General features: G+C 45.3%; 2 protein-coding genes across 3 annotated transcripts in view; one reads left to right on the plus strand and one right to left on the minus strand.

Moving 5' to 3' along the window:
- RAD51D (RAD51 paralog D) overlaps nt 1-9,970 on the minus strand; it is an 18,696-nt gene extending 8,726 nt beyond the window's left edge. The window contains exons 1-3 of one of the 2 annotated variants that reach the window (XM_006832322.1): nt 9,889-9,970; nt 9,571-9,632; nt 9,266-9,384 (exon numbers count right to left, since the gene is read on the minus strand). In XM_006832322.1, the coding sequence (XP_006832385.1) occupies nt 9,266-9,384; nt 9,571-9,632; nt 9,889-9,970 (263 nt within the window). The remainder of the gene's footprint in view (nt 1-9,265; nt 9,385-9,570; nt 9,633-9,888) is intronic. The other variant, XM_006832323.1, reaches the window with a different exon arrangement.
- Nucleotides 9,971-11,601: 1,631 nt separating this feature from the next.
- Nucleotides 11,602-12,077, plus strand: part of FNDC8 (fibronectin type III domain containing 8) — an 8,707-nt gene continuing 8,231 nt past the window's right edge. The window contains exon 1 of the mRNA XM_006832324.1: nt 11,602-11,807. Coding sequence (XP_006832387.1) covers nt 11,602-11,807 — 206 coding nt within the window. The remainder of the gene's footprint in view (nt 11,808-12,077) is intronic.

The following is a 12,077-nucleotide window of genomic DNA, read 5'->3' on the forward strand; positions in this document are numbered from 1 at the left end:
CATAGCGACCCTGAACAGGGTTTCCGAGGCTGTAAATCTTTACGGGAGCAGAAAGCCTCATCTTTCTCCCGCGGAGCAGCTGGTAGTTTCGAACTAACAGTATTTACCTCTAATCACTAACTCTTGAATTCCCCCCTGTGTCTCCCACTACCTTCATCTTTCTTCTGCCAAATTCCCTCTTGTTGTATATTGCCTTTCCTGTCACCCATGTTAACATGTGAATACACTCTAGTCCATGAATAATCCCCCTCTTTGTCCCCCTAATAGTCATAGAATGTTTCTTTTGTCAAGAAAACTTTTTAACTTGTTACAACAATGGTCTCATACAATATCTGTCCTTTTGTGAGTGACTCATTTCACTCAGCATATCAGGGCAGTGTTTCCTTGTTGTGTATAGGGTCCCTATGAGTCAGTACCAACTCGATGGCACCTAACAACAACAACAAATGTCTTCCAGGTACATCCATGTCATGAGGTGTTTTGCAGATTCATCATTATTCATCTATTCCATTGTGTGTATGTACCAAGTTTGTTTAGCCATTCTTCTGTTGATGGGCATTTAGGCTGTCTCCATCTGTTTGCTATTATGAATAGTACTGCAATGAACATGGGTGTGCATAGATCTAGTCTTCTCACAGCTTATTTCTTGAGGCTATATACCAAGTAAAGGATTGCTGAGTCTTGGTGTGGCGCTGTGGGTTAATGCATGGGACTGCAAAATCAGTTTGAGCCACAAAGCTGGCTGTTCAAGCTCACCAGCAGCTCTTTGGAGACCCTACACATGGTTGCTGTGAGTTGGAACAGACTCGACCTTAATGGCACTTAACAATAGTATTTCTATTTCCAACTTTTTGAGAAAGTACCATACTGTTTCCACAGTGGTTACACCGTTTTACAGTCCCATCAAGCAGTGTAGCAGTGTAAGAGGGTCCCAGTTAGTCCACATCCTCACCAGCATTTCCCACTTTTTTTTTTTTTTTGAACTCTAGCTATTAATGTTGGGATAAGATAATAGATATCTCACTGCTGTTTTGATTAGCATCTTAGATGTCACATGATTGAGAGCATTTCTTCATGTTTTTGGCCGCCTGAAGTCTTCTTTGGTAAAGTGTCTATTCATGTCCTCTGCCAATTTTTTCATTGGATTATTTGTCTTCTTCTTGTTGAGGTATTGAAGTATTCTATAAATTCTGGAGAGTAGTCCTTTGTCTGAAATGTCTTTGTCAAACATTTTTTCCCAATCTGTGGGTTCTCTTTTTACTCTTTTGGTAAAATCCTTTGCTGCCCATAAGTGTCTAATTTTTAGGAGGTCCCAGACATCTATTTTGTCTTGTTTGTTTTCACTTATGTATGATAATGTATTTATGCCATGTATCAGAATTTTTTTCATTGATGATCTATATAGTTCTAGACTTTCCAATTAGGTTTTTAATCCATGATGAGTTCATTTTTGTACATGGTGTGAATATGGGTCTTCTTTCATTTTTCTGCAATGGACTTCTAATTTTGCTGGCACCATTTATTGAAGAGACTATCGCATCCTCATTTAATGTATTTTGGCCCTTTGTCAAAGATCAACTGACTGTAGGATTTACCTCTGAGGATGCTGACTTAATTTTTGATGACGTATGATGCTTAGGTAAAGGTTCTTTTTTTTTTTGCCTATAGATATCCAATTACTCCAGCACCATTTGATGAAAATGCTAGTCTTCCTCCATTGATCTTCCTCCTTTTGTATCTTTATCAAAATCAGATGGGCATATTGTATGGGTCAACTTCTATGTTCTCGACTTTGTTCCACTGGTATGCATCCACCCCTTTCCCAATACCACACTTCTTGGTTACTGCAGTTATAACAGAGGGTTTCAAAAAAATTGTGGAAAAATCACATTATCTTCCAGTTCATTTGGAAGTCCTCTCATAGTCTTAGCAATTGTTGTTGTTAAGTGCTGTCAAGTCGGTTCTGACTCAAAATGACCCTGCATAGGGTTTCCGAGGGGCGGCTGGTGAGCTCAAACCATCGACCTTGCAGATCAAACTGACTTTTCAGTTCAACGTTAACCCACAGTGTTTCACCAGGACTCCAGTCTTAACAATAGGTAAAGTATTTCTTTTTATCTACTTTTTTCTTTTTCAAGACCATTTTAGCTCTTCTGGTGTAGTGCTGCAGGATAAGCACTGGACTGCTAACTGCAAGGTCAGAAACCCTATACAGGGTTGCTATGAGTCAGGATTGACTCAACAGCATTTAACACAGGTTCTTTGCCTTTCCTTATAATTGTTAGAATAAGCTTATCTAGGTCTACAGAAAAAATCTTGCTGGGATTTGACAGGAATTATATTAAGTCGATAGATCAATTTGGGTAGAAATGATATTTTTATTATGTTGATTCTCCCAATCCATGAACACAGTTCGTCTCTCCATTTATTTCAGTCTTTCATCAGCAATTCTTAATTTTCAGCATACAGATCCTATACATCCTTCACTAGATTTACATCTAAAACCTTTCATTTTCCTTGGAGCAACTTTAAATGATATTGCATTTTAAATTTCCATTTCCACACATTCATCATTTGCATATAGAAATGTGATTGATTTTTAGGCTTTGATCTTAAATCCTGAGACCATGATGAACTTCTTAGTTCTAGGAGTGTGTAATCAGTTCTTACTTGCTAGTCTTTGTCTGTCTCTCCCATTAGGCTAAGGCGCTGTCGGGGCAAGGGCTGATCCTTGTTCACTGTTGCAGCACCAGCACCAGCACAGTGCCTGAGACATGTTGTTGTTGTTGTTGTTAGGCATCGTTGAGTTGGTTCCAACCCATAGCAAGACCCTGTATAGGGTTTCTGAAGAGCGACTGTTGAGCTTGAACCACCGACCTTGCGGATCAAACCAACTTTGCAGTCCAGTGCAATAACCCACAGCACCACACCAGGACTCCATGCCTGAGACATAAAAGGCACAAAAATGGTACCTGAGAAATGAGTGCCAGAATGACCCTGTGTAGGTCAGGCTGTGGAAGCCCTGGGAGAAACCTGAGACCCATTACCTCTGAGTTAATTCTGACTCACAGAGCTCTTACTGGAGAGAAGAACTGCCCCATAGGGCTTCTAACGCTGTCATCTTTATGGTGTGGTGCTGCAGGATAAGCACTGGCCTGCTAAATGCAAGGTTGGCGGTTCAAACCCACCAGTTAATCCTCAGAAACCCTATACAGGGTCGAGTCGGAACCAACTCAACTGGACTTAATAACCACCTTTATAGAAAATTGTTGTTGTTGTTTTTAAGTACCAGGAAGTCGGTTCCGACTCATAGTGACTCACAGGGTTTCCGAGGCTGTAAATCTTTACGGGAGCAGAAAGACTCATCTTTCTCCCGTGGAGCGGCTGGTAGTTTCGAATTGCTGACCTTAAGGTTAGCAGCCCGATTCGTAACCAGAGCTACCAGAGCTCCAAGAAAAAAACAGATGACACAGCAAATTTCTGATCCAGAATTACCAGGTACCAGCAGGTCACTCCCCACTCTGCACACCTCACTCAGTCCTACATTACACCTATACCAAGAGTCTGAGTCCTGAGCCCACTCATTCTTCTCCTAACCCTCCAATCGGCTCCCGGGGATCTAGTTCTTCTAAGCGGTTCTTGAAGGTCTCCCATGACCTCTGGGTAAATACCAAAGAGCACCCTTGATAAGCAGCCAACCCTTTCCATTCCAGGGGCTCATGATTATAACCACAGGTTCTTGACAGGCCAAATCCTCTGGCTACCCCTCTGGCCCCGTGGCTTTGGGCAATGATTGAGCAGACTGTGTCCCTGCTGTTTAATAATAATAATGTCCTGGATTCCGTCCTGCTCACAGAAGTCAGGGAACCCAGTTCCATGACAGCAGTAGGTCTCCAACTGTGAACCCCAGGCCAGGAGCAGCATCCCCTGGGACCTTGTTAGAAATGCAAATTCTCAGGCCCCACCCCAGATACAGAATCACAACAAGGTCTAACCAGGCCTCCTGGTGAGGCTGATGTATGCTCAAATGTGAAAATGCCTATCATCTTCCAATTCTTTCTGTCTCCAAACCAACGTGGGAGAATGTTAGCGACTCCTTTACATAAGTTCTCTCACTCTCTACTGCTGCACAGTACAGTGAATGAATCAAGTTCTAGGTCAAACACACCAGGGCCAGAATCCCTACTGATTCTCAATCCTGTCTGCACTTTTAAATCACCCAGGTAGTTTTGAACCAGATGATTCCCTCAGAGGTTCCCAAACCGGCCTATACATTCATTGAAATCTCCTGTAGAACCACCCACACCCATGTTCTACCCCACTGATTTCATTGGCCTGGGGTAGTATGGGGCTTTGGAATATTTCAAGATTCCCCAGGTGATTCTAAATCAATGAAGTCAAAATTTCTGGAGTTCCGGGCCCTGCTCCCCGATTCTAATATACATTGGTATTGACTCAATAGTCAAGAATCAACTGCATCCTTGGCTACAAGGATCGCTCTGCTTTAGAATTCCCAAGTCTACCTCCTCAGCCCCAACTTCTCACCTCCATGTCTCCTACTGCCTAGAGAACCTTCCTGCTTACATGAAGGAACTTCAAAAAAATTCATAGGAAAACTATATGATCTTTTAATTCCATTTTCCATGTGAGTTTTAAAGTCCCTCTTGTTTGTTCCCATCACATCTAACTCAGCACTTCAATACGTAGAGGGCCCAACCTGCCTTGTAGAGCAAACAGTACACACCTGTCTGGATAGTATATTCTGGGATTTATCCTTCATCTGGTGTGGTACTGCGGGTTAATGCTATCGGATGGCACCTGAGTGTTGTCCAACAACGTGTTGGTGTTGTGGTTATGCAAATGGCTCAGGATGAAGCAGTATTTCATTCTGTTGGGCATGGGGTCATCCTAAGTCAGAGCTGACTTCACAACAACTAACAACAGAGATGAGCACAACATAGCTCTGACCTTCAAAGAACAATCACTCTCCCCATGTCGACAGCTTTCTCCAAGGCACACTGCATGCTCTCTCCCTCCGGAGAGATTCACCCTGTACGGCCTCATTAAGAGAAGGCCTACAAAAGGGGTGGGGAATGTCCAGTCATATAAGGCTGGTGAAATCTAGAAATCATTTGGTTCGACTCTGACAAGGCAACTGCAGTCTGAGCCATCACACTGTTATTAAGTGCTGCCTAGTTAGTTCCAACTCATAACGACCCTGTATAGGGTTTCCAAGGAGTGGCTGGTAAGCTTGAACCACTGACCTTGCGGTTCAAACAGATCATGCAGTCCAGCACATTAACCCACAGCACCATACCAGGACTCCAGCCATCACAATGTTAAGTGCTGTCGAGTGGAATCTGACTTATAGTGACCCTGTGTAGGGTTTTCTAGGAGCAGCTATTGGGTTTGAACTGCCATTGTGATTCAAACCAACCTTGCAGTCCAGTGCATTATCCTGCAGTACCATCACATTTGTTGTTGTTAGGTGCCATCAAGTCAGTACCGACTCATAGCAACCCTATACACAACAGAACGAAACACTGCTCCAGCCATCACATTAGGGGTGAATTAATTAACTATTTGACCAAAGATAGTGGGCTAATTTTTAAGTTGATAATTTGGTCTGGTCTGCAAATGTTATAAATTTTGGCAGAAAAAAAGTTCCCCACCCCCTGGCCTACAACAAAGAAAGCTGTTTAATTCAGGTTAATTCAGTATCTCCCAACTGTTTAGCTACAGAACCCTCCTCTCACGAGCTCCTTGCAAAGTTACATCCATTAACAGTCCACAGAATGCCGAGGACAGCTGGAAAGCAAGCCAGTCACCTCTGCTTCTTTGCACCCATAGCCTACTGGTCGTAAGGTTACCACGTTTCTCCTGCAACATGTCTCCACTGTCATCACCCTAGATCCATCGGACTCATACTCCTGACACTAGCACCCCTTCTTGGCTGCTCTCTTGACCCCACCCAGGTCCATCTGTCCTACACCTCTAACACTACCTAAACCTCTCCCAATACTGCCTCCTTCAAATCGGGAGGCAATAATAGAGCAGGGAGGTTAAGCTCTTAGAATTAGGAGTAGGACATGATTTAAAGTGCCTGATCTGCCACCGACATGCGCTGTGCATGTCACTTAACTTGCTTAAGCAAGTCACTTAACCCAAGTCTTACTTTCCTCATCTATAAAATAATGGTTTAACAAAAGGAATGAAAGCAAATACTGTTGAACGGTAATGCACGGAGGAGATTGTAATCATTGCAATGAAACGATGGTGTAAAGCTGATGTTCTCCGATGTAAACTATCACTCAATTCACAATAAAAACATTTAATAAATTTAAAAAATGGTTTAATTCACAATACACTCATAGGTGGCTGTAAAGAATAAATGAAATAATGCACTGTGAACTCAGCAAAAGCCTACCCATTCCTCACTGTCCATGGCCAGCTTCCTTCAAAGCATCCCTGAACCCCACGCTGTCCCCTTTCCTAACCCAACGTGGCTGGGTTGCAATTCTACTGGTTCACCACCTACTGCTCCCTAAATGCTTCCTGCTGGTCTTACAGACTCCCTAAACCCAAAGGCCATGTCTTCTGCTTCCTCTTAATCACTCCCTCCTGAAGCTGCCTGCCTCCTTGATCTTCTTGATCTTGTTCACCTGCTTTCCTGCCATACTCATTAGATCCCCACACATCTTCAGGGCAGGAGCCTTGCCTCCTCTGTACAGTTATCTCCAGAGCAGTGCCTGGCACCCAGTAGGCACTCAACCTGGTTTGCTGAACAAACCTCCTGCTAAGCACTTTGTCTGTTGGCACTTAGCCAATGCTTGGTGACTAACAGAGTTGGACCCCCTAACCAAGGAGAGCAAGCACTAGGCTGTATGAATGCTGCCAACAGAACGTGTTATGGACACAGCAAGTGCCAAAGCAATCGAAAGACCTCTGTGGTGGCAGAGTTATTCATCAAATTCTACACAAACAGGCCAGGCAAGGGGTCAGACTCACTTGGCCGGAAAATGCCTATCATCGTCCAATTCTTTCTGTCTCCAAAACAATGTGGGAGAATGTTAGCAACTCCTTTATAGAAGTTCTCTCACTCTCTACTGCTGCACAGTACAGTGGATGAATCAAGTGCTAGGTCAAACACACCAGGGCCTGAATCCCATGGGATTAATAATTACCAACTCATAGGGTCACTGGAAACATTATATACAAGGGAACTTTAAAACGTTTACGAAACTCTTACCATAAACGGCCTGAGGTAATCTTACAAAATGGATCCATACTCACTTGACCCAGAAAACCCCACAAAACCATGCAAATCAAAAGGTTTCAATGCCTGGGTCCATTATAAGAACACCCGTGAAACTGCCCAGGACATCAAAGGTATGCTTATCTGAAAACCACCAAGTTTCTGAAAGATGTTACTTTGCAGAAGCAATGTGTACCATTTCGATGTTACAATGGTGGCATTGGTAGGTGTGCCAGGCCAAACAGTGGGATTGGACACACAGGGCCAGTGGTCCAAAAAGTGCTGAATTTTTTATGTACATGCTTAAATATGCAGAAAGCAATGCTGAACTGAAGGGTTTAGATGTGGATTCTCTGGTCATGGCGCACAGGCAGGTCAACAAAGCCCCCGAGATGCCTATAATACATACCCTTGCCACACTGAGATGATCCTCATTGAAAAGGAACAAATTGTTCCTAAATCAGAAGAGGAGATTGCACAGAAGAAAAAGGTATCTCAGAAGAAATTGAAGAAACAAAAACTTACAGCTCCAAAGTAAATTAAGCTTAAAATAAAATGCAAATAAAGTAAAAGTAAAAAAGAAAAAAGTTCATGGAAAAATTCTAGTACCTTTTCATTCCATTTTTCATGAAGCCCCCTTATAGACCCTAAAGGCAATGCCACACATTGCTCTTGAGTTGACTGGTTCCTGGCAATCTCATGTGTTTAGAGTCCAGCTATGATCCACAGGGGTTTTCAATGGTTGAGTTTTTCATAAGCAGCTCACTAGGCACTTTTTCCAAGGTGCCTCTGGGTGGATGTGCTGTGAAGTCAGTTCCGTTTCATAGCAACTCTCTATAGGGTTTCCAAGGAGCAGCTGGTAGGTTTGAACCACTAACCTTGTGGCTAGCAATCCAGTGCTTATCCTACAGTGACACACCAGGACTCCCCACTTACTCATGTTGTTGTTAAGTGCCATCGAGTCATTCTGATTCATAGTGACCCTGTATAGGGTTTCCAAAGTGCAGCTGGTAGGCTTGAACCACTGACCTTGTGGTTAGCAGTACACTGCTTAACAGCACCACAACTAGTTACTCATAGTGGTGATGGTGGTTATGTGCTGTGGAGTTGGTTCTGACTCATAGTGACCCAGTATAAGGTTTCTGAGGCTGTAAATCTTTATGGGAGCAGAAACCCTCATCTTTCTCTCGTGGAGCAGGTGGTAGATTCGAACCACTGACCTTGCAGTTAGTAGCTCAGCTAGTAATTCACTACACTACCAGAGTTCCTTACTTACTCACAGTGGTGGCGGTGGTAGTGGTGGTTATGTGCCGTGGAGTCAGTCCTGACTCATAGCGACCCTGTACAGGGTTTCCAAGGCTGTAAATCTTTACAGGAGCAGAAAGCCTCATCTTTCTCCCATGGACCGGCTGGTAGTTTTCAATTGCAGACCTTGAAGTTAGCAGCCCGAGTCATAACCACTACGGTACCAGAGCGCCTTACTTACTGAGTTGTTGACGTTAAGTACCATTGAGTCGGAGTAATCACTTGTTAAATGTTAGTTCTACCATGTTCTCTCTCACCCTACCCTTAAAGTGAAGTGGTGGTAGGTTTTAATCTGCCAGATAATAATAAAATACATCATCATGTGTTATAGAGCAATGGTTCGCAACCCAGGTTAATTTTACACTCCCCCAATCCTCCAGCAATTATTTGGAGACAATTTTTGTCAAGAGTACGGGAAGAGGTGCTACTGACCTCTAGTGGGAAGAGGCTGAGGATGCTTCTAAATATTCTATAATCACAGGTCAGTCCTCTACAACAAGGAATTGCCCAGTCCAATTGTAAACTGGTGCTAAGTTTGAGAAACCCCATTACAGGGTAAAAGAACTCAGCCATCCTGACCCCTTTCTTTCATATTTGCCCACGCAGCCTTCACCACTGCTTTCTTCAGATACAAACATCAGAAGCTAAGCCTGAGAAGGCTCACCTCTTGTCTCTTACCGTAACCCTCTATATACACATACAAACCTTCCAATGCCGGTGGACAGGATGGCAGTGGAGGTCTTCAGTTCCTCATAGAGATCGGCGCCATTGAAGGGGAAAGCTGAGAACTGAGCCAACAGCACCCGCCTCACAGCAACCAGGGCCTGTCAACCAGGCAGGGACAACTCAGGATCCGCCCCAGGCACCTCCATCCAAAGCAGCCCACAATGAACAAAGCAGTCCAGGGTTTCAGACCTCCCCATCAACACCTGGGAACCCTTGGCTCCCCTGGCTTAGAGATGGCTATTTTAAGACACCCTGGTTTGGAGACTGGGTATGATCCAGCTCACCTTATAAGACAAGCCACATTTCTGGGCTACCTCCTCCAGATCTGCAGAAACCAGGTCCACCACTGAAAACAAAACACTTGTCAGGAAGGGGGACCTGTTGCTTCCCACACTTGGTTCTTGTTTGTAAACGAGGTAACAATTCTATCTCAGCACGTAGTGCGTGTGGAGCTCGGTGTAGAAGGGGCTCTACACTCGCTCTCCAGAAGGGGCGTGGGCAGCCGAGAGAGGAAGCGCCCTGCAAGCACGCCAGGGGCGGCCAGGGCTGTGGCTGTAGCCCCCGGGTCCCGGGCACGCGCACCAGTGTGCACTCGTGGTCACCTGTCTTGATTCCATGGGTCCTCAGAAGCTGTACCATATCCAGGGTGAGGCCTGGGCACAGCCCAGCCTTGAGCACGCCCATGTTCTCTGCAGGCACAGGGAGCCAGAGTTGCTCGTCACATGGGCAACTGCTGAGTCCTCTCTGGACGCCTCTCGGCGCCGCTCTCTGGAGACACTGGCCGCGCGGGCGGCGAGAGGAGGGGTCGGCACTGAGGCACCGAAGCACGTCGGATGGGACCCGGCCCGCGTTCCCGCGCTCCCGGCGTTCCCACGCTCCCTTGCTCTCGGCTCGCCTGCTTCCTGGTTCCTGGGTCAAGACTCACGCGCCCGTGAGCCTGGTCTACAGCACCATCTGCTGACTGCGCGGGGCGAAACCACGGCCTTCAGCCTGTCCTCCGCCAGCCTGTCCCTCGTAGTCACACAGGACGCCCTAAGCAAAGCAAACCACATTGGCCAGCTTACACAACAGGCACACATGTTCGGATCTGCTTCCCACTTTTCCCTTCCACAACACCTCCCTCCCTATCTATCCTAGATGCTGGGGACAAAAAGTTAAAGTTACCCTCAGAGAGCTTCCATTTTAGCTAAGGAAAAAGGCAATGAAAGAATAACATAATAGGTAAATCAGGGAATTCTAGGTTATATGGTAGGCGTCAGGAAGAAGCAATGTACTTACAAATCCTTGATTTCTCTGTGTTTTTCAATGACACTAAAACCTGAATGTATAAAATACAAAAAATATATATGATTTGGTATTTTGTAATGGTTTTTGCTTGTCTGCTGGAAAAAATCAAACAACTTTATGTTATCTCTTCACAGTCCTATGATAGAGGGGCTCTTTTTAATCCCATTTCACAGATGAGGAAACCGAGGTGTAGTAAGGTTAACTCACTTGCCAAACGTTACACTACTAGAAAGTACAGAGGTGACCTTCAAATCTATATCTAAGTGCAAACACAGTGTCATCTTAAAAGTATCTGCCTCTCCTACCCCAAGTTGTTTATACCCTTTCCCATGGTAACAGTGGTTTCCTTGGGAGCAGAGACAGTGCCTGGTTCCCCTTTGTTTCTGCAGTGCCCCCACTGACACTCAGTACATACATAAAGGTACTTAGAGGTGAGGGGGTGGCAGGTTTATGATTCTAGCAGTATATCCTGGTCCCATGTGAGCTATGAACCATCTGGGCTTTCCCTCTGTCTACATAATTAGTCATCATGGGATTTCAGGAGATTGAGCCTCAGTGTTCATAAACAAAGTCTCTCGTACCCTGAGGCCCATGCCAGCACTGGCTACCTCTTAGGATCCCAGCTGCCTCTCTGCATGCCCAAAGCCCTCTCCTCCTTCCCAGGGCAGCGCTGAAGCGCACAGGTGTTAAGCATGTTGAGATCTTTAGGGAAAGGCAGAGTTGCTGTGCCAGCAGGGAATTAGAGCTGGAAGGGTCTAAGAAGTCACCTAGTCTTTTCCCTGACTCTACCCCATTCCGGACACTGGGCCTTGGTCTGGTCAGCCCCATAGCAAGCCTCCCAGCAGCAGCCCCCCAGCAAGAAGGAGGCCAGCCCCTAATTGTTACACTCTCCAAGTATTATGAAGTCAGCTGATTGCACCCTCATCCCACCCAAACTAAGGGTCAGTCCTCCGCACCCACAATTTCTCTCTGCTTCCCATCAGCTTGGTTGTCCTGTACAGTGACGGCTGGGGTCCCAAACAAACCAGATGGCATCAAAGGCGCTCTATCAAGTGGGAGATGGGGAGACAACCATGCTGAGAAAGGAAAACCTGAATGTTTTGAATGCACTCAATCAAATGCAGACGCCCTTTCCAAACTCAAATGTGAACCAGATCGTCACTAACAAAGGACTCCCGCTTGCCTCAAGGACCAGTTTGGTTAAATTCTTGGAGGAAGATACCATCAATATGCTGTAAGACCCAAGTCTGGTCCTTTCCTTCCTTATTTCGAAGACTGGAAGTGGGCGGTAGGCAGAGTGACTTAATCTATCATAACCCAGTCCCTGAACTCCCAGGCAAGAGGATTTATGTAGGTTGGGCCTGTCTATGTATTCCTGAGCCCGAAATCAGCTCTTGGAGGCACATGCACCTCCCACTCCAGGATTAATTAGAGATCTGCTTTACCTGCCCATGGCTTTCTCTCTCTCTCTCTCTCTCTCTCTCTCTCTCTCTCTCTCTCTCTC

This window comes from Chrysochloris asiatica, unplaced genomic scaffold, assembly GCF_000296735.1.
Source record: "Chrysochloris asiatica unplaced genomic scaffold, ChrAsi1.0 scaffold00007, whole genome shotgun sequence".
Taxonomy (NCBI): domain Eukaryota; kingdom Metazoa; phylum Chordata; class Mammalia; order Afrosoricida; family Chrysochloridae; genus Chrysochloris; species Chrysochloris asiatica.